This window comes from Coturnix japonica, chromosome 2 (genome assembly GCF_001577835.2).
Source record: "Coturnix japonica isolate 7356 chromosome 2, Coturnix japonica 2.1, whole genome shotgun sequence".
Lineage (NCBI taxonomy): Eukaryota > Metazoa > Chordata > Aves > Galliformes > Phasianidae > Coturnix > Coturnix japonica.
This window is the reverse complement of record NC_029517.1, coordinates 25,299,060-25,322,635: the sequence shown is the minus strand read 5'-3', so window position 1 is coordinate 25,322,635 and position 23,576 is coordinate 25,299,060. Positions and strand designations below refer to the sequence as shown.

Sequence of the window (23,576 nt, the reverse complement as noted above, 5' to 3'; positions counted from 1 at the left end):
AAGCATTTGAAGTGAAAAAGTAGGAATTTGTACATGGTAATGTGCAAATGAAAATTATGGAAAGTTTCGTTTTAGGATATCTAGCAGTCTTTAAATGGCAACTGGTGAAAAATACCTGATCATACTGAGAAAGAAATCAGATATATTTGACATTCTGGAAATTGAGAAGGAACACATGAACTAGAGAAGATCACAAACAGCATTCATAAGTCTCTTTACGTGCCCATTTTTCAGTTGTCCTACATCAGTCCACTTAAGTCTATTTATAATTTGTATTTTCAGTTAAAGCATCTGAAGACAGATGGAAACAGATGCCAGGTAAGCATCAGCACTGTAAGACATGACATCCACCTTTATTCCACTTCTGATTGTGATTTGTACCTTGTAGCTGACCATACTCTAAAACTTTTTCTTAAAGCTTATATATCATTCTCATTTTTCGGTGGAATTTGAGACTATGCATTTTTAAGATGAGTATGTCTCAGATTTATAATAACTTTTATTTTGTGCATTCACATGCACTATTCGTGTAAACTCTGTAGTGTACACAAAAGATAGAATCTTAATAATATACTATCTAAATTTATACTTTCTGACATGCAAGCTTCACTAGTATAACATAGTTCTACTAAATCTATTTTTTCATTTAAACTTTTACATTCTATATCTGCCTGAAAACATGAACTTCACTCAAATTATTATTATTATTTTATTTATTTATTTATTGTATGTCAATTTGCTCTTACTTAATCATGACACTTGAGCAATTATGACTGTTACTTAAATTCTGTGTATATTTTCATATTTGTGGTCAGGTTATTTTAAATATCATTTTAAATATATGTTGCTGTGATGCACTACGAGCTGTGTTTTGGAGAAGATTAAACTTTTGAGTGTTTTCAGTGTTTTCTTTGTCACTAAAACATCTTTAAATACTGTATCTGTCAACAATCTGTAATTACACAAAAGTTTTATGGACACTGAGAAATGAATACAGTGAATATTGGGATTGCTTTGATACATAATTTAACATGTATGTACAATGTTATAAAAATATTCACCAAAATTATTTTATAGTATTATGGCATCAGGTCAATGTAAATGAAAAAGCGGGGATGCTGTTCCCATACTTGATTTATTTTTATTATAGTTTGCTTTACCTGTGCAGTGTCTTATCACCTCACTCTCATTTTACTTCTGCCTTTCCTGGATAAACCATGAATGTCAGTTGTTCAAAATTTCACAGCCTGATTGAAATTAACAAATCACATGTGATTCAAATTGAAAAATGGTGCATGCGTGTATGTAAAAGTTCTGGGTTGTATTCTCTGCTTATATCCTACATTAAGAGTAACAAAGGGTGTATTTTATTTCCAGGTCTGAGACTTAACAAAGGTACCTCTACATCACGACCACCTACACCTGCCAACTTGAATTTACCAGATGCGATCCAGCTTAAAGACATTGTTTGTTATTTATCACTGCTAGAAAGAGGAAGACCTGAAGACAAGCTAGAATGTATGTTGTTTATCTGTTGCTGTTTTTTGTGGCTTTTTTTGTTGCTGTTTTTTTGTTTTAAACATATACTTACTTTTATATATTCATTTGTTTTCAAGGAAAACTAATGAAAAAATATATCAAAAGCAAATGAAATACTCTGTAGATGCTTAGAGAGATATATAAGTGATGAATAAACTGTAGAAAACTAGCTAGTTCAGACAAATAATAGTTGCTAATTTGGGCTTTGGTATCTCTAGTGAATTCAAGAAAATGAAAAGTGATCCAAGCTTATACTGATGTTGGTAGTGCAATGAACTTCTGATTCTGAGAGTTAGGATAAATTTGATTTTTTAATTAGGGGCCTCATTCATTAAAGCCAAAAACCTCTATCTGCTAAAAACAAAAACAAAATGACTTGTTCTGCAAATCAGACAAAAAAAAAAAAAAAAAGACCAGGTATATTTTAATATACAAAACTATCAAAATTGTGGGATCAAGCTTCAGTGCTGTATGAAAAACAAATATTTAGTATGATATGAAAGTAAGCTGTTGGAGCAAGAAATTCATTACGAGGTTAGCTGACCATGTGTTTTTGAAGTACTCTGATGTTTTAACTTAAGTTGCAGTTAAAATTTTGTACTTTTGTATTATAATATTTGTATTTTTTTTTTTGTATTTACAAACTTTTTTTTGTATTTACAAAATTTGTAATTCTGTTAAATTCTTGTAAAGTTCACTGACGGAAATTGTAGGGAATCAGCCCTAAATTTGATAATAATAATTTAGTATTCTGTTATTAAAATATGAGGCTATATTTGTCTCTGGGCATTTCAAACACAATCAAATGGCAGCTAGGATTCTAGGACTGAATTCAACTGACAATATGGTAACTGTTTCAGCATATGGCAATGCATGCAAACCTTATCAAAGCAGTTAAGATCTCTGTGCACTAAGCATAACATGAAAGGAAGTGCAAGTGCCTCCCCTGGTGTCAGAAACCAGTATAATGAAAAAAGGAGGGAGATGAAAGAACAGAATTATTCTAATGTAGAGAATATTTCACAGATTTTCCTGAGTAAGAACTGCATAGACAAAAGACTGTATATGATTTATTAGCTAAAGCCTAGTCTAATCTTCTTTAACATGTTAGCGGTGCTTTTCCTGAAAGTCTTCAGCACAATAAAACTCACATACTCAAAACACTCAGCATTTCTGTTCTCAAACCATGTATGGACTAAATATATCCCAAATTGTCATAGCAGAGATGCATTGGAAGAATTCAAGTTCTCTTTTTAGGGACATGATACATATAGATAAAGGTACATCTATAACGTTAAGTACCTTTGTGCTCTGTGGACCAACTTGTAAACTCGATCTATAGAAACTGTTCTGTTTCCCCATACTTTCATTCTTGTATGCGTAAGATGAACCTCTTGTACATATGCAGGGTACTTCTGAGGAAGCGAGCAGTGGTATTTTATGGCTCAACTTCTCAGGGGAAACTACAGTAGTGCAGCACATGATCTAATATTTTCAATTATTTTAAAATACATTTATATATCATTTGTAAAAAGTTTGCACTCTTGTAATAGATGCATGTAGCCAGTCAGTACTGCAATGTAAGGTAATGAGAAAGGAATATAAAGAATTAACTTGGGCTCTGTAGTGTTTATTAGGATTTTTCCTCAGTTATTTTTATCATTTTTGTTGTTTTTCACTTAGATTGGGTAAATCAGCAAGAACAAAAATATTTAGAAGGGTCTGGATGGAAAAGAGGTTGCATGCCATATCATTTCTGTAATTTTTCAATCTAAACAAGCACACAGATACCCAGTACATATGTGAGTGGAGACTTTCTTAAGAATAGTGTGAGATCACATTGGCTAGTATTGATGATGTGGCGGAAAGTTTAGTGATCAGCTTGGGAAGCAGATAGAGGATAAAAGGAAACAATCCAACTGTGTAGCTGTGAAGTGTGTTTTGCTCTAAAGTCAAAAGTAGTCAAATTCCTTTCAAACTTCACTCTGATCACTCTCTTCTATTGTTGCCTGAAAAGGTTTTTAGGATTTTTCTTGCAGAATTTACTGTTCTGTGGGAGAATTTTCATATGGATCATTATCACTACTGAACAGGCCATATGTTACTTTTTTTCCAAGGCATCTAATAAGATGATTACTGCTCGGGTTTTGCTATGAATTGAGGCATAACAGTGTCCTGCAACCACCTGTAGATAAGCTCTCTTCTTCTTTGAAAACAGATCTTCTAGTGATTAGGGAGTTCAAAAACTGACAAACTGCATCACAGATGATAGGAACACAGAGTGAGGCATGCCTGGACTCCTGATTTTCATCTCTAGGCTTTTAAAATAATTTCTACTAAAGTTTCAAGCTTCTTCTTGCTTTGCAGTCTTTTGTTATATATGATCAGCTGAAGAAGTTGCTTTGAAATATTTTGGTAATAGTGAATAAGCCCACTCTTACTAACACTAATTTTACTAACACTAACACAAACAACTAATCTTACTAACACTCTATATAACACTAACTCTGGCAGTTAGTGATAGAAACTTGAAAGTATATATTCCTTCTGGATATCACCAGAATGCATTGAATTTGGTCTGGGTAGCTCTTCAGCATGTTGGCAAGACTGTTTTCATTTAGTTTGGTACAGGTAGGATTCATGCAAGTAGCCTGTGAGGAATGTTTTCTTTTGTTATTGTTTTTGCCTGATTAGGTACTAAAAATAATAATCTTCTGTTTCATTTAGTGTAGATCAGAATACATTTTTAAAGCAAAAGTAGCAGCTGCAGTCAAGACAGTGGAGTAGCATTGTAACTTAAGTATGTTTATCAACATTTGTTGACACACTGCATGTTTTCCTGTGTCTGATGTCATGTCTGAGAGTCTTTTGGTGGTGCTCCTTGTCAATGCAGATCAGATAATCTCTGGGAAGAACTAGGAATGCATTCACAGACCAGGTTAGGTGTGGAAAATGTGCAGTTATGTCAACACTGTCTGGAGGCAGTGTTGTGGGGGACTCACTGAGAGAGCCTTGTGCATTGCAAAATCTTTAGTCGATCTGCAGTTACGATTGTACTAGTGATCGTGTCCTTTGAAACTCGGCTTGTCTTTTTTAAAAAATAATAATAAAGAATATTATTAATATGTTTCCTAATTGTGTTTCCTTCTCTTCTTGTCTCCTTTTAGTTATGTTTCGTTTGTATGACACGGATGGAAATGGATACCTGGATAGTTCGGTAACTTTAAATATTTTGTTGTGTTTTAAGACTATGCCCTAATGGTATACCTATAAAAAACTACATGAATATTGAACTAGTAGAACTACTGTAAATTATAGTCAATAGAAAGTTGCCTGTTTTGAAAGCAACATTTGATTATTTCTTCCATTAAGCTGCTGTTTCTACAACCATAAACATTTTCAAATGCTGACAGTGCTAATGTGGAGTCTTATTTTATACTTTTCATATTTGTGATCATATTACTATACAGGACACATTATTATGGCTCCTAAAACTCTAATATGCCTCTTGGAGAGGTATATGAAAGCAACATAAGCAAAGATTTCATTAAAATGGGAAAGCATTCAATACTTGAGTTTCAGATGTTCTGACTGTCTGCCTTGTGTACAAATATGCAGCAGTTTGGAAAATCAGGTTATACATATAGAAGTATCTTTTTTTTTTTTTTTTTCTTTCTTTCATGTCAAGTAAGGAAAATAGATTTTTCCTAATTAAGGAAGCATGCCAAATAGGAGTTCCCAGTTCTTTCTTCTCACGTAGAAAACACTTTTTTTTGTGAGGACAAATACATCTATGTAAAATATAAATTATTATTATTATTATTATTATTATTATTATTATTATTATTATTATTATTATTATTATTATTATTATTATTATTATTTTGTTCTGCTCACTGAGTCTCTGATTTTCAGTTTCAAGCAGTGAAAAGCGTTTTTTGTTTGTTTCCTTGTTTTTTAATTAAATGTTTATCAGTTAGTTATAGAAGTGAAGTTTTTTTCTGTACGTTTCAGTCACTGGGTGCAATAAGTTTGAATTTTGAATTGTTTGCAGTAGAATTTATAATTTCAGGATTGTATTAAATATGATAACTCTTTTTCTTTCACCTGTAGGAGCTGGAAAATATCATTGCACAAATGATGCATGTTGCAGAATACCTTGAATGGGATATTACTGAACTGAGCCCAGTAAGCATCACCAGTCTTTGTGGTTATAGATGCAATTTTTATTCATTTTGTGATTTTTCATGCCCATAGGAGATTTTAGATATTAGCAATATATAAATACTAATAATCTGTGCTCCACTATGGCACTGTAAATTAACACTTTTTTCAAAACTTGTTCTGGTTATATCTGCTATGTAAAGCATTCTTTGGCAAATCTGAAGGCTTTTCTTCAGTGTATATAGTAATTAATATTTTGTAATGCAACTGAATTACTCCTGAAAATGTCTTAACATTGTTTTCCCCTTGCTTGTAAATAGAAAGTACACAAGTGGCACTTTGGGAAATTTAGTTGCTAATTATTAATATTAGGTCCTATTAAAAAGTAAATATGAATATTGCATTTTGTTTTCTGAACTGGCAGGACTCAGTATATGTACTGCATAAATAATGTGAGTTTTTTTTCACATAGATGAGAGATCATAGATCATACATGTATGGTTATGTTAGAGTATGGAATTCATTAGTCCTTTCATTAAACTGTGTAGATTCTTCATGAAATGATGGAAGAAATTGACTATGATCATGATGGCACTGTTTCTCTGGAAGAGTGGATCCAAGGAGGAATGACAACAATCCCTCTCTTGGTCCTTCTTGGATTGGAGAATGTAAGTATTAATATCAGAGTGTCAAGTTTCTGCTTGCATGTCAGCATGTTTCTCAAGTCTTTTTTCTCTATAACCTGTATAACAAATAGCTTTACTTGTCTTTACTATGTCTTCAAAGCCAGAGCTACCTTTGAATGTCTGAAACAACATCTTCTCTGAAGCTGAAAGTTATGAAAAGCTCATTAGTTTATCCTATTGACAGTATATTATGAATTGTTAGCTACAGAAGCATCTTGTATGGATGTTTTACTACTCGTACCAATTTTACAGCTGTCTTGGAGTGGTGTCTTGGCAACTCCACGTGTTCTGTGTAGCTTAACCACAGTGGATGATGGGACAGATTAGTTTGGAAGGCACTTTGAAGATCACTTGTCCATCATCATATAGAGAGCAAGCCTTAGATTATTTTGTCCACTACCTTTTCAAATATGGTCTTGAACAGCTCCAGTGAGATGGGTCCAGTTCTGTGGATGGCTGCTCCCAAGGTTGAATTATTCTCAAAGTAAAAAGATTTCTTTTTCACACCAAGATGGAGTTTATCCTACAGTGATTCTTGCCTTCTAGCTCTTACCTTAATAAGTGTGAATATTTTCTTCCTTCTTTTTAACTAGCTTAATAAACTGTACTAAGAAACAGTATCAGAGTGAACACTTAGACCAAAGGATGTGTTATTATGAAAGTGTAGGCTCTATACATTTACAACATCACGTTAAGGTTAAGGCAAATGTAATACAGTCAATAATTTCTACCTGTTCAACACAGCTGTTTTAGTTCTGGCATGTTGCCGGTGTCACCTGCTGTCCTGTATTTTTGCTAATTTTGAGCATGTGTATCTTAGCATATATTTCAATTTATTTATTTATTTTTATTTGACATAAAAAAAATTCTTTTCTTTTCTGAAGTCTTTTTCCAGGTACTAATGTAAAACTATACATAATACTTACCTTTATTCATTCAGTGCTATGTTCTGAACTAAATCTAGGCTGTAGTCAATCTGTGGTATCATATTTTCACAAAGAATAGTCAGATTTTCCATATAAAAGACAACTATGCATTTTGCAGAAGACATAAAATTCTTGCAAAATAATAATAGTCAAACATTTAACTCTTGCAAACCAACTTACCACAGAAATAACTGAACTGCTGATAACTTACAGTCCATTTGGATTAGTGTATGTACTAATTTCAAATTTTGTGTATATGGAGCTCAGTGGGAAAAAAATGTACTAATCTGTCATCAAAAGGCAATTCTTTGTCTTTATTAACTCATATTTACCCTAAGAACATGGCATCAGATTCTCTGTAGAAATCAGTATTGTAGATGACTGATGGTCATTTTCAATACATATTTATCATCTGCAACAGATGTTGCAGCTATTCTGGGAGCATTTTGCAGTGTCTGCATTTCTTTCTTTCTCAGTTTAAAACTACTTAATTCTGTGGTAAACTAATGTAAGTCTTTTTGTGGAGGATAATTTTCATGTTAAATCAAAAGCCATGTTATTAAAAAGAAGCTATGTAAATGTACGTTATTAGACAATTTATCTCTTTGAGTATTTTTACTAGTTATTAGGCAATTTATCCTGCTGTGAGTTATTTTACTAAGGAAATAATAAAAATACATAAACAGTGATAAAAATTCTGTAGCCTACCATCATAATGGGTCAGCTTTTATCAATTAGGATAGTTTTATTAGTTGAAAATCAGAGGGAAAAAATGGGTAGGATAGCAATTTAATGTGGTGTTGTTTGTTTTTTTCCCCATATATTTTACTTCAGTGTGTATTACAACATTGTTATCTAGAGAGCTGTACAAGCTGTGTTGCTAGTCATTTACTAATGATACACTAACAAATTACACCATCCTCTCTAAGAGGGCTCACATTTTTCACGTTAAGTTTAGAGGTGCTCTTGATTTTTTAAGTCATTCACTCATGTAATGCTTGGGGAAGAAACCTGTTTTACTTTTTCCATCAAAGCAGCAAAAATAATCATTATTGTGTATTATAATAATTATCTATTATAATAATTTAAAAAAAAAAAGGGGGGGGCGGGGGGAATCGTAGAGGAAACTTTTGTATATGTACTACAATTTTAGTAATAAATATATGAGGTAGATTTTTTTTATTATTATTTTTTTTTCTTCCTTAATGTCACACTTAAGTCTACAGTTCACACAGTCCTTGTCAGCTTTCGATGTTTATTTTTTTGCTTCTTATGGCAATAGCTACTTTGTCTCCCAACTAAATACAGGTTGGACACAGATGTTCTTACTCATTACACTTTCTGATTAACAATTACAGTTTGGAGAAGCAGCGTGCTACATACTAGTGACCATTTGACCATTTATCCTACTCCTTCACAGTAGAAACCTTCAAAGATTCTGACTTCTTTATCTTATTCTGCCTTAATCTAAGTCGATCAAAACTGTTGGTGAAGTTTAAAAGATTCCCTGTTGACTATCTAAACAGAAGTCCACATGCCTGTGGTGTATTTGGTACCAAAAGTCATTTAATGTCAGTTTGTTCTTAAGGAGTCTTAACCAGCCATATACATCATATCGTGCTCTGCACTAGGAATACCTCACTTGCATGGTATTCGTCTACCTTGTCCTGATAAAAGCACTTGATTCAGTTTTGAAAATAATTCCTTGTCTGATATTTATTTATTGTGACGGATCCTTACTGTCACCTCTGCCAGTGATTCTGTGGTGGGTAGCTAGTTATAAACTACAAGTTCGCAGACACTGGTGAATAAAAGTTTTAGGAGTGAAAATTATTTTACTACCTCCTCAGTGACCACTAGATGTCATAGTTGCACTGTAGTTGGTAATTGTATCTGCTGAAAAGCTGTCCTAAGTTAAAATTCAGCAACAGGAAATGCTTCATAACTGCCATAAATTGTCATGAATAATCTGAAAACAGTCTGCTTTGTCTTTTTTTTTAAAAAAAAAAAAAAAACAAAAAAACACAACTTTCTACCTACTTCAATTCCTCTCCTGAACCACTTATAAAATTAACAAACAAATCTCAGTGTGGCACAAGAATTTCTGTAGAAGTGTGATGATGCTTCAATTAAAACGGAAGGGAATGCTCTTACATTTTTTTGTTGGATCGTCAAGCAGCAAATATTTTGTTGTTATAGCCAAAGAAGTTAAAAGATAAGTTTTGAATAAAGTACATAAGTGTGAGTCCACATGTGGGAAATACAGCTTCTTATGCTGTTTATTATGTTAGTGATGTAATTAACTCAGACTTTTTAACTCTGGGTATATGAAATTGGGACAAAATTCGCAACTTGAAAACATTTCCAGTATAGTGTTATATTTGTTGCGCAATGAGGAGACTCTCAGGCTGAGCACTGAAATAGTTATTTAATTCTTAGGCAGTTTGGTAAACTTGCCTTCCTTTCGTCCAGAGAGGAATAAGGGAGATCTGCCTGCCTATATAAGAATTTGTAGCTTGCCTACACTTTGAGTGTTACCTCTCCAGTTAGATTTGCCCTAAGCGATCACAAGATATTTTAGCAATATCATTGCACGCCTTTGCCAGCAGAGGGAGCTATGTTAATGCTTTGAGAGCTGGGAAAAAAAACCCATATATATATATATATAGTATGCTGTCTACTTGTATGCTACACTCACTCCTACTGCTTTGTTTGAAAAGTTTGAAAGTTCTTTTCCTTTTGCCTGTAGGTTGTTAAAAGCCCAGGAGAAATCTTTCTCAGTGCAAGATAAATGACATTTCATAAAGACATACAAATATAACGTTACTTAAAATATGATTACTGCAGCATTTCTAGTGACTGCTAATTCAGAAACAGAGAAATGTGGTGGTGTGGCTAATGGTGAAGCTTGTCTCAAGAAATGAATTTAGCTTCCTCTGCTTCCTTTTCTGCTCCCTGCTGTCATTTCCTGATGTGCATCTTAATGCCTAAGCATTAGATTTACCTGTGATCAGACTATTAAATTGGTCATTTGAAGACTTCTTTCCCCTTCCCCAACCACATTTGTGCACTCCCACCTGCCCCACTGACCCCTCCGAATTTCTTGGAAGTTAGGAACTCTCCCAAAGTTCCTTAAATGAGATTACTCCTTTTCCTGTTGAAACAGACTTTAAACTCTTCTTCTCCAAACCCAAAAGAAACAAAACAAAATCTGAGGTGAATTCTTTGCTGACAATCCAGCAAAGAAATGCAGAACTTAACTGCATTTGTATTTAAATGAGGTGCTGTGTGATTTAATGGATGCTTCTCACTTTCCCAGTAACAGAACAGTACTCAGAGATCAGTCATAAAAATGTCTACAGGTCATATAAATATTTTTAAAAGGAATAAAAGCAAAATAATAATAAGCCACAAAAGAATAACTTAGCATACTCCCTTACATTCTTCTCTCTTGATTGCCTGTTACTGACTCTGGAACAACTGAGCATTGCAGTATCTATAGCTATTTTTATAGGGTGTGATACTTACTGGGTTAATATATATATATATATATGTATATATATATATATATATATATATATATATATATATATATATTTCAATGATATTAATTGTTTTGTTTTCTTTTAAAATCTCAGAATCTGGGTTTTTGTGTTTGAAATCTCAAGAACTCTCTATCTTCTTTTATTTACAAATATCTAAGAAGCAGTGGTAAATTTAATTTGACGTGACTTGGGATGTGTATCAAAATTCCATGAAAGTTTCTACTGATTCTAAGGCTGTTTTTTCTTGGTCAATTTGCTTTTAAGGTCAGGTCCTTCTGGCAATCAAATCTGTGGCAGAAAGGTCAGAAGCATAAGTTAAGAGAGCCATTGTTAACAAAATAAATGTTACTCTTGTCATTATATGCTGAAGACTGCATATGGCATATGGAGGCTTCGTTTTCAGAGATATATAATGAAGTGAGGAAGAGAACCTGCCCTGCTTTGAGATTTTCTTAATGACTATTTGTTTTTAAACTCTTTCTCAGGATACGGAAGCAAAATTACTGAATGCCAGTAACTGCACCTATGTGTCAAAATCGTGGATTTTATTCATACTTAAAGACTTGCATCAAGAAGGCTTTGTTTCATGTTATGTCTTTTTTTTTTTTTTTTTCCCCTGGCAGTGTTTTAAAAAGTTATGTGCGTGCATAATCATATGCAGCACTTTATTGCTGATTTCTGGCAGTGCACAAGAGCAAAAATTTAATTTGCTATTTTCCAAAAGTGCATTGTGTTTATGTAATGGATTTGCATCAGTTGCAGTCTGTAACACAGTTAAGTGTTTTAATTGGCAGAACACCCACATCAAGACTTATTTGTTTTTCTGATAAGAAAAATGCCAGCTAAGTTGGTCCATATGTTCTGTTCAAATAAGAAGCAACATATTCACATGTAATAGCCATTCTTTAAAAAATAAAATTTAAATTTAAAAAGAAATACAAAACTCATGTGGAAGAAAGGCATATTTATGCATAATCATGAATTATTGTTATTTTTCAGAAATAGCAAATATTTTTGTGGACAAAATTCAAGAGCTTGCATTTGAAGTGCTTGTAGTCAATGACTATATCTGTTGATGACCCAAGTGATATATGTTGAAATGAAACCGTACGTTGTTTACTGTTTGGGTGGTGTCTTTTTCTTGTTTTTTTTTTTTTTTTNTTTTTTTTTTTTTATTTGTTTTGTTTTTTTCTCTTTCTTTCTTTCTTTTTTTTTTGTTTGTTTTCTGTGTTTTTTTCTTTCTTTTCTTTTTTTGTTTGTTTCTTTGTTTTTTGTTTTTTTTTCTCAGAAGAATTTAAGTGGTATTTATTGACTACTGGGTAACTTTACATTCAGAAGACTAAAGGCATGCTTTACCCAGTGTGTTGTAATTTTGCAATACTTTAAAAATATGTTGAATGGTGCAATAAAATAGAAAAAAAAAAACTTCAGAAAAGAAGTTGAAGAACTCCTTTTAATGAAATACATCCTCCTCAGCTGCCAGTCATGGAGGAGCTTGATGTGCTTCTAGGGCTTCACAGCTGCAGAATCTATTTCTGTTTCTTTAGAGGAAGTTGCAAAACTTCCACAGTCTGCCAGCCTGAGAATCCCACATTAGGCAACTGCTCAGATCCTCCTCAGAAAGATCTCCTCTGGCCCAGTGGCCAGAGATGGCATTTGAACTACAGTTGGTAGCATAAGGTATAAGCCCACTGGGCTCTGTTTTCAACAAAGTATTGAAGCTGATCTCAGTTCCTTTTGTTTGTAAGTAATTTGTAGGAATTATTCAAAACTGTTCTTTGTTCAAACAAAAATGTGCCGATTTATTTATTTTTTTATTCCTTTTTTTTTTTTTTTTTTCTTTTTTCTTTTTCTCACAAGGAGGAAAAATTCTTCATTGTTTTTGACTTGTCATTTACAACTAACCTCTAGAACAGAGTGAAACAAACTTTTAAGGACATAACCCATGTGTTACATACTTAGAAACAACATTATCTTAAAATTGAAGCTTATGTCCACTTACATTGACAGTGAAAACCATCATATTACTGAGGGTCATCAAAAACATTGTATATACATGATGACAAACATTCTTGTAGCTCAATATGAGAAATCAGAAGCTGGATAAGAACCAGATGTTGATGTGTTTTCCTTTAAATATGTGCCAATTTATGTTTGTAATGAAATGACCAAAAAGACCTTGGCATTCAGTAATATGCAAAATGAAACTACAGTACCTTGTTTCCAGCTGATAGTTGTCATCAACTTTTGTGCTACTGGAAGTTTTATTCATTAAAATAATAGATCTAAAGTGAAATGTTATTAGGTTAATCTCATTTTAAAAATAAAAGTGAAAACCACATTTTCCAATACATTGAGAATTTAAAGAATTGATAGTGCATAATTTGCAATCTGTAAAAATGCACATTGTTTTACTAACCATATAACGATCCCAGTATGGTTTCATTAAGAAGAAAGAGGGAGAACTGTGCAACTGAAAGCTTATTTTCATAAACATTTTAAAACATTTGTTAACATTTTAGTTGAAGCATAAGTTAAGCTGGGCTATTGAGTTGATTGGTCTATCCATGCAGCATTTGAGCGTAATGCTAAAACTAACTGAGAAAAAAAAAAAAATAGAGAAAAAAAAAAATGTTAAATTATACTAATCCCACTTGTAAATACTTACTTGCTTTTTTTCTTTTTCTTTTTCTTTTCTTTTTCTTTTCTTTTTCTTTTCTTTTTCTTTTTCTTTTTCTTTTTCTTTTTCTTTTTCTTTTTCTTTTTCTTTTTCTTTTTCTTTTTCTTTTTCTTTTTCTTTTTCNTTTTTCTTTTTCTTTTTCTTTTTCTTTTTCTTTTTCTTTTTCTTTTTCTTTTTCTTTTTCTTTTTCTTTTTCTTTTTCTTTTTCTTTTTCTTCTTCTTCTTCTTCTTCTTTTTTTCTTTTTTTTGACTGTTGCAGTAGCTTAGTGTAAATTAGAGCTGGCAGTATGTATTTACTATGATTAGGTTAGTTGTTATGTCCCGCTTCACATATAATGATGCATGTTTGTTTCTGAGAGTTTTTAAGTGTATGTGTGAAGTTTTCAGAATCTTTTCTGTTGTCGCATTTGAGGATTTTTACTTTCCTACTGGTAGCATGTTTATTTTTAGGATTAGTCTAGAGCAAACTTTAGTTGGTTTTAAAACTAATTACAATTTCATATCAGCCTAGATTTAGTGTTAGCATTGTTGAGTGCTGTAGACACCAGCTTGGTGTTATTTTCTGAGTCATTTCTGAAACACATGGACATCCATGAGCTTCTTAAGAATTATTTTATTATATCATTGCTTGTGTATTTAGAATGATGATACTGTGATCTGGTGCGGGGAATTAAATGAAGTAACAGATTGTATTTTACGTTCTTGAGTCAATCTCCAATTTTTATTGGCACTTATATATTTCATTGTTTATTTTATTAAGTAAAATCTGTTTCTTTTATGTCCTGTGCAGAATGTGAAAGATGATGGGCAGCATGTATGGAGACTGAAGCACTTTAACAAGCCTGCTTACTGTAATCTTTGTTTGAACATGCTAATCGGAGTAGGCAAGCAAGGCCTCTGCTGTTCTTGTGAGTATAAGCATTTCAGTGTCAGTGTGCCTTTATAGATGTTCTTAGAAGTGTTGCAGATTCTGCATAACGAAGAACTAGTGGCTTCCCAGTAAAAAACCATTGCCAGCACAGTGATGCTTTCTCCTTGGTTTCCTTTGCTTAAGTGCTCCAGATTATATTCTTATTTTTTTAGAATATGAGGCTTGAAAAACTGCTGTTTTCTCTACTTTAATAACCCTCAGTGTTGGGATATTCCAATTGGACCCTGCATTATTTTTTATTTCTTTTCTCTTAGCAAGTATCATGATTAAAACACAACCTTATATTTTACTGTTCCTCTTGTATTTGTAAGTAATTATTCTTTAATAGGCATACGTGGTCTCCTATTAGACACATACTTTAATAAGTGTACTTAGATACTTGCATAGTTAAAAATTGTGAGTTAAAAAAAAAAAAGAAGGAAAAATAAATACTGTATCTCATCTGTGTTTATTTAGACAATTTGATGCAATTGCTGCAATTCATTTTCTTGAGTTATATTCTGTGTATCTCATAATAATTTGTTGCACCAGCTCATATGCTGTATTTTGATATCTGAAATCTTGCCAAAAGATCCCTCTTCTCTGCTTGAATATTTCAAGAGATGGATAAACCTTAACTTTTTTTGTTGTTGTTAATCTTTATCTATTTATTTATTTATTAAACAAGGACCTAATATCTGATTTGATTGTATCTGGTAGATGGTTCCAATTAAAATCTGTTTGTGTAATGGCCTTCTGCATTAGGTAAATGAATGCCGAATATATTGTTTTCATGATAGTAACCTTTCTTCAAGCCACTTTTCATTATTAATAATTTAATTAATAATGTTAATAATTTTGTTATTGATTTTGATAAACTAATCAGTTTCTTAGTTTAATTCAGTTTCTCCACTTTTGCTATGAAAGCCCATCACAGTAAGTGAAGCATATATTAAATGCTGAACTGGCTGTTAGATCTTGAGATGCTACATTCTTTAAATATCCTTTTAGGACAAACTGATGTAAACTTTATCCTTGTAAGGAAACAGCACATACATGTTTGAAAGAGAAAGTTCTATTCAGCAAACAGTGTAGATCTCAGTTGGTAGTTACTAGAAATATGTAGATGAGTTATGAAAAATAAACTATCTCAAAATGACCAGTTTTATGAGAGCTTTAATTTTCTCTGCTTCAGTATACCTCTTATAAATGTATTTGTTGTTTTACTTGGCATTTATTTGGGAAGTAAAATGGTCCCAGAGCAGCTGAAGAACTTCCACTAGCTCCTTTCAGGTACTTCATGCAGGAAGAGACATAAGTCTACTTAGAAAACTACTACACTGTTTCTTTATCTTACTTGGTTTCTCCAGTGTATTTTGAAAGCATTGCTATAGATTTCATTATTTGCATTTTAGATTGTGTGGGAGAAAAAAAATAAAAAATAAAAAGAAACTGCAGGGGGCCTCACCATCCCTCCATGGTCCAATCAACAATGTTACTCCCTGCAGTTTGTCTGATTAATGGCTGTGTCTCCCACTGGGTTTGTGTAATAGGTGCAAGCAAGGTGTTTAGATGTACTTTGTGCTTAATTGCTGTCGAGGTCAAAAGCATGAGATGTATACCATGCAGTGAGAAATTCATTCTCAGTTTTTAATAGTTGACTCTACTAAATGCAGGTATGAGCTGAGCATTACAGCTAGGCACAGTGCTAAAGTGGAAGACAGGTCTTTGCAGTGTACCCTGACACTCACATGTTTTCCAAATGCAGCTAGTGTGATCTTTAAATATCTAATCAGCAACAACCTAATGCAGATTTGTGAAGGGTGTGTGTGGGGAAGATATTTAGAAAATAAAACTTTGGAGACAGAGCTTGGAAAAGTAAGAGTTAAATCGGAGTGATTACATGAAATGCAAGAAAACAATTGCTATCTGAAAATGGACTAATCAACCATTTAAGATTTATAAATCAATAGAAGGCGCAACGTAAACTCATTGGCTTTTATTTTTGTGCTTGCCAGCTGCTCTCATGCCTATAGTTTGTAAAATATAGATTTCCTTCTACTAGCAGATGACACCAAGCCATTTGGCAGTCTTCACTTTGTCTTTAATATTTTTGTCATTTGGCAATTATTGTCAAAAAAATGTAGTGAGCTCTGATTTAATTAAGCATTTCCTGTTATGCAATGGTAGTGCATTCTTGGATTTTTCAGATGTATAATATTTCCTGTTCTAATTGGCCTTTTGTTATCCATGGAAAAAGCAGTCTAGTTTGAGTTTTCATTGACTGATTGGATTGATTGTGTAGAGATGACATGCTGGTAGAGCTGTTACATAAAAAGTGTAGTCAGAAACATCATAGCTTTACCATCTATTAATGTGTTTCTTTATTCAGTTTGCAAGTATACAGTCCATGAACGCTGTGTTTCAAGAGCTCCTGCGTCTTGCATCAAAACATATGTGAAGTCCAAAAAGAATACTGATGTAAGTTTGGGGCAATGTTACCTTTACCATCTACCTGTTAATTTAGTAACCTGACTTATAACACACTTTCCTTTTGCAGGTAATGCACCATTTCTGGGTGGAAGGAAATTGTCCAACAAAATGTGATAAATGTCATAAAACCATAAAATGTTACCAAGGCTTGACTGGACTTCACTGTGTTTGGTGTCAAATTACAGTGAGTACTTGCTCTGTAATGAGACCTTTAGCACATTTTGGAGAGATTGAAATCTGCAATGTTTACATAGCCACATAATACAAAAAGTCTCATTTAGGTTTGTTTGTTTGTTTGTTTTTGTTTTGCTTTTTTTTTTTTTTTTTTTTTTTTTTTTTGGTCAGGAATGGAGGATAATGTGTATTTCAGAAATATTTGAATATCCATAGGAATACATAGTTATTGTAACCAAATAAATGTGTACTCTGCTTCATGACAATACACAAATAATGTACATCATTCTGAAATAACAGAATTCTTAATATATATTATAGAGTCTTCGTGAAAGTGTTTTTATTACTGGTAAAAGTCAAGGTCGTGGTGAAGTTAGAGCAAAATCCTAATTTGTGGTGTACTGCCAGGCAAATGAAATTGAGGACATCTGGTACGATACAGCGATTTCAAGTGTAGCAGAGGCATCTTGATAATATACTAATCTGTGCACCAAGCCTAATACATAACAACTTCTGTGCACTCCTTATTCAGCAGGAACCAATAACTGGAACTAATGACATTCAAGGAACACTGCCCTTATAAGTGAGATCTTCATGCTAGACAGAACAATGCTGGTATTTCTGTTTCTAGCTAGTGCTAGTGCAGGATTTAAATCTACATGGGGAGGTATTCTAGGGTTTCTGCTTTTTTTTTCTTTTTTTTTTTGGCTGATGTTATTATTGTTTTTGTTATGGAACAGCAGTTGTTTGTTCAGTGTTGTAAATAATAATGTGAGACTGAGGCATTCGTGAGTGTTTGTTTTCAACATACAAGTTTGTATGTTTTGTGACATATTTTCTTAACACAGGAATGCAAAATATGAAACATGAAACATAGACAAAGAAAGTGGATCCAGGATTCTTTCAGATATAAGCTGCTGTGATCACTTAGAAATGAATATTTTCGAAGAAAGCAAATATGGAGTCCAGATTGCTGTCAGAATGTGGAATATTTATTTAGATGCAATCCAAAATTCTGAAATGCAGATAGTTAAATTTAGGCCATCTCTTTTTAGGTAGATAATTGAGTAGAGTGCTCTGCTCTAGAGATATGATTGCATCTTTATTATATGTCTTAATAGTATGTAAGGTTCCCTCTTGAAGTTGAAGGAAGTTGTACATTCAGCAGCTTCTTTGAAAAAAAAAAAAAAAAAAAAAAAAAGGAAAATGTCCCTCTATTTATGTATCCAAATGTGAGTCTGGACCAAGATGCACATCAACATTCACAAGCAGTAAGAAACACTGAGGAGATCATGAGACAGGATTTTTCACTGAAGTCACTGTGCATAAGAAGCTAACTTCTTTTGAAAGTATCTTTGGTATCAATCTACTTAATTAAATAATTAGTTACCGGTCCAAACTCTTACTAAAAATAAATACATGTTTTTTAACATTCAGGATGAAAAATACGGGTTTACAGTTTTGTGGTTGTATTTTCATCAGTATTTTAAATATTTTTTACTTTCTTATTAATAGCACAATTCAAAAGAACTTTACTAATGTTTTCATTTAATTTTAATGGCTTAAGTGAAAATTGGTATTTTTTTTAAACTTGAAACTTTATAATTTAGATCATATTTTCATTCTGCTATTCAGTTTTCTTTGAGTTCTACAAACTTTTTTTGTGTGGTGTTTTGTTGTTGTTGTTTTGCTGTATTTGTGTGTGTGTGTTTACTCATTTATTTTGCTAATGGTACTAACTTTCTTAATTAGTAAGAAAACAGTTGTTTAGATTTTTACTGGAGACCTGTATATAAGCTGTAGGTGTTTTGTTCAAGGGATTCACAGCACAGTTAGGGCAGAGTTCCCCTCATGAGTCTGATGTAAATAAATAATGCTTTACCACTAACACCACTTGGATTTAATGAGTTTATTCCTGAATTTTGGATGACAAATGTAGGCATGATTTTTAAATTGATATCTTGGAGTTATCAGTGCATCATTCGCTCAGTCATTTCACCTCTTGTACAGAAATGCTGTTGCTGATGTGTTTTTGCAATGCAAGAGGCTGATAGTTATTACAAAACTAATTCTGAGCCACTTTTAGGTATTCATTTTGTGATTAACAGGGTCACTTTAAAGTGAAATAACTAATTCAAATCCCCAATTTTGGGTTGTATGTTACTAAGGATTATACTGAGCATAATGTTATACTGAGTTTTTAGCCAGTCTACTCCATATTTCTCTCATCCACCACAATCTTTCCTCAAGATTTCCCCACAGCAAAGACTTTTTTTTTTTTTTTTTTTTTTCCCCCTTCCTATTTTGCAGACATTTGGTTGCGATAATATTCTGAAGGAGTTAAGTTTCAGGGAATGGAAATTTGGGGAAAATATTTTAAAATCATTTTTTGAGAAGAAATGCATCTTTTAATTTATTGTGTTGAAGTGCTATTTTTGTTAAAGCTAAATATCTTTTACTAATTCTGTTGTCAAAGATCAGTAGAGACTAATAAGAAGATTAAGCTATTTTTTAATAGATAAGTTTCCATGCCACTGAGTAACAGAGCTGCTAATTACCACTAAATGTAGAAGATACTTTTATTTGATGTAGCCTGGCCTAGTGTGCATTAATTATGGTACAAGTAGCCTTACCACTGAGTCAGAGAATTAGCATGACAAATGATTTAGATTACAGGGTTACCAAAATACCCTCACAATAAGGCTTTAATACTCAGAGTAAATCGAAACTCGTTAGACTTTTATTTTCTGTTGCTAAGTAACTGCCTCAAAAGGTAACTTTGCTGTTTAAATGAATATGGACAAGGCTAATGTTAGATACCATTTAGTTCAACATACAGAAATGTTATGTCAACATTAACTATACCAAATAACTTTATGATTAATATATTACTGGTAAAGATTATACATCAACAGCTGAGATAGTTTTATTATTAATAATTATATTATTATTATTATTATAGTTTTATTAATAATAATTATTAATATATTATTGATTTTCATAGAGTTCAACTGAGATAGTTATACCATCTAAGGGAAAAATGAATCAGTTGTTTGGAAGAGCATGATTAACAGATGCAGCTCTTGAACTACAGAATTTTGTAGCAGCTATTCAACCCACTGAAGTAATGCTGCGTGCTATCCATTAAACCTGTTTGATCACCTGATAGATTAGACTTTTACTTCAAAATTTATGGGTTTTATTATCTTTTGATGCAAACATACCTATCTTCTCAAAAATAAAATATTCATACTTACTGTGCAAGCACTTTAATGAACAGTTTTTTTTCAATGCAAAAGTAGTGAACTTTAATCAGATCTCACCATATAAATTTGTAGTATTTTATTGCGGCTGTCTCTAATAGTATTGTGAAATGTACTAATAAATGTGGATGCTTTGCAAGATCCAGGTACACAACTCAGCCTTTGTACTGTGGTTGGACATATTTGTTGAAATATTCTATTTAGACATGTTTGATTTGAATTAAATCCTAAGAAATCAGTAAAAAAAAAAAAATGAAAATATAAATATTTAAATATGTAAGTGTTAGTCTACTGACATTTTCTTTTGAAGTTATATACACATTTTTTCCTTCCCAACTTTTTATCAATGGAGAATAAGCCAATGCTCTTTCAGTCAGAAGACCTAGAGATTTTCTTTCCATATTCTCAGCGTAGAACACTTCATTGCTTTCATGAAAGCTGGCTGAATGCTAGGGGTGAAGTAGAAAAAAGAGAGTAGTTCAGATTCCTCAGTAGTCCGTGTAATGATTTCCCCAAGATAGCTTAGAGCTGTTAGATATTCTTATCTGATTTTCTTTTTTATTTTATGTATATTTTAAAAGATGTTTTAGCATCACAATTGAATCAGTGGTGAGTTTATAAGCTTCAGGTAGGAAAGAAGTTATACAAATAATACCAAAGGCTGCCCCAAATTAACCCCTTAGAGGTAGAACAGAAGTCTTTCTCAGTGCAAGAAGCTAAAATGAAAATTTACTTTACGAATAGCACTCTGCTGATGTTACTTTACAGTCAGAGTTCTCATTTTGTGTGCTGGACTATACATGCAGTTTCTAAACTGTAAAGCATTTAGATTCACTATTCTTTTATATAAATTATAAATTCACTGCTTTTGTCAATCCTAAGAGGCTTTCCCCTTCAGTGTTTTATTTCCCTTGTAGTACTCTAGTAATAATGAGATTAATTTAGCATATCTAAACTCACTCAATTCTAGAATGCACAGACTATGGTAGTGAAATACCAAAGCTGAATATTTATTTTCTGTCTTCTCATAGTTGCATAATAAATGTGCTTCACATCTAAAACCTGAATGTGACTGTGGACCTTTGAAGGACCATATTTTACCACCCACATCAATCTGCCCAGTAGTATTGGTGAGTTGTCTGTATGTTTATTCAAGATGTACTGTTCTGTTATAGTTAATAGCTGAAATTATGTTGGAACTGACTTGCAGAGGATTTGTTAAATTCACAGGACTATGTGAACCTTAAACCTAATGGGTAATTCTGGCTGATTAGTTATAGGTGCGGATGTGCTTGATCTTCTGTGTATTGCATTTTCCTTCACGTGAGAATGAACTTTCTGTAGGGCATATTATAACTGAAGCTGACTCAGGTTTTATCACTTACTCAGACTGTACTTACCAGAAACTGTATAGGCAGAACACTTCTACATTTTACATCTTTTATAGATCCAACTTCCCAGAATAATGAAGTTATTCTTATGGACAGTTTTTGCTTGGGATGCATATTGTATATCTGCAATGCTGAGGTCTCTGATCTAAACCGGAGGTTACCTAGAATGATGACACTGGCCTTGCAGTAAGCTATGCATCAACATTATGGTATATTTTATTCTGCAGTAGTGGACAGTAAATTTCTCTGTCCACAAAAAAAAATAACTCAGTTCAGTGAAAATAAAACATGCATGCTTTATATGTAGGTGGTACTGAAAAGACTTTAGCAGCTTATGATGAAAGAAAAAGGTCTTCAAAATTAACTTATGTTTTCACAGATTAAATTGGATGTTATGTGCTGATGAAAATCATAACATCATCATATAAGAGAATAGTCATGCAGTCTCTTACTTTAAATATATTTCAAGAGTAAGAGTAGTAAATTCCTTTATTTAAAGAATGATTTTTGGTAGTGAGAGAAAATTAAAAGATTTACCTGCTAACCCTGAACCTGATTCTGATTAACAGTAATGTATCTGTGTTTTTCTTTTTAATAATCTTTTTGCTGTTTATTTGTCAGCCTAATAAGGAAGGAGTTTGATCTTCAACATGAGTAAACTGGTAGTTTTCCATAGCTGTTAATGAAGGTAAAAAAGCAAAAAGCTGAGTTTTATATTTATGAAATATTTTTTATTTATTTAAGAAAAGTCAGAAGAGTAGTTTTATTGTTCATGTGTAATGGTATTTTGATATTATCTGGACATGTTCTAAATAGTAATTTCAAAAACATTGTTTTAAGTTTATCAGATGATTGCATTTTCCATTACATTATTTAATTTTCAGGTTTTTAGGTCATATTAAAATGTAGAAATTCTGGTTTTGTTATTGGACAAATTTTGTTTTATTGTTATTTATTGTTTGTCATTTTTATAAACTGAATAAAGCCTCTGCATGAAATTTCATCTTCAATTACATGTATCTGTGTAACTCCATTTTCTTTTCAGAGGAGGAAGAGATGTAGCAGAATTAAGATTTTTATTCCATAATTTGAGTTTAGTTAAGTTGTTCAGAGGATAGATAAAACCGCTCTAGAGTCAAAGTCATCCTTGAATAGGTTTGTTTTATCTGCAAATTTTGAAGACATATGCAGAAATAAATGTTTTCCTGTATCAGAATCATGTTACAGTATTGCATACTAATAACGTAGCATGAAACAAGATCTTCAGCACTACGTTTATATATTATTTAGAATAGAAAATATGTTTTAATGTGATGGGAGTTTTATAGTTTTATGGTATGCTTATTATTTTTATTTTCTTTCAAAAACATCAAAATGCTGTGTGCATTACAAATAATACATCAGTGACCTATCCAATCGGAATTCCTCTTAAAAATGTATGATTACAGTGTACATATTATTTATCTTAGTATTTTTTTTAATTAGTTTCTCCCATTTCCTGCTAAGGGGATTCCTTTTGAGAAATATAGGGCCTCGGTGAATGTGAAACCAGCACTTTCTCTGACAGCAAAAACAGTGAACGTACTGACACTGAAATCTCTGAAAATATAATAGTAAGTGTGTCTGTTAATAGAAATGATGTGTTAAGATGCTGCAAATCATGAACCTGACAGATTTTCATTTAGAACACACAGTTAGCTTCAGCAGTCACATAACCAATAACATATCTTGCATTTTAGTGAGAAAACAGAATGTTGTTGATGCTAACTTCTCTGCACCACATCAGATAACCTTGTTTGAAATGA

At 32.4% G+C, this 23,576-nt stretch overlaps 1 protein-coding gene across 8 annotated transcripts in view; it reads left to right on the top strand.

Annotated features, from left to right (window-relative positions):
• Nucleotides 1-23,576, top strand: part of DGKB (diacylglycerol kinase beta) — a 339,581-nt gene that overhangs the window by 82,420 nt on the left and 233,585 nt on the right. For all 8 annotated transcript variants that reach the window (XM_015853622.2, XM_032443169.1, XM_015853620.2 and 5 more), the window contains 9 exons: nucleotides 283-318; nucleotides 1,378-1,518; nucleotides 4,707-4,756; nucleotides 5,653-5,727; nucleotides 6,252-6,371; nucleotides 14,331-14,448; nucleotides 16,843-16,931; nucleotides 17,011-17,127; nucleotides 21,412-21,510. In XM_015853622.2, coding sequence (XP_015709108.1) covers nucleotides 283-318; nucleotides 1,378-1,518; nucleotides 4,707-4,756; nucleotides 5,653-5,727; nucleotides 6,252-6,371; nucleotides 14,331-14,448; nucleotides 16,843-16,931; nucleotides 17,011-17,127; nucleotides 21,412-21,510 — 845 coding nt within the window. The remainder of the gene's footprint in view (nucleotides 1-282; nucleotides 319-1,377; nucleotides 1,519-4,706; nucleotides 4,757-5,652; nucleotides 5,728-6,251; nucleotides 6,372-14,330; nucleotides 14,449-16,842; nucleotides 16,932-17,010; nucleotides 17,128-21,411; nucleotides 21,511-23,576) is intronic.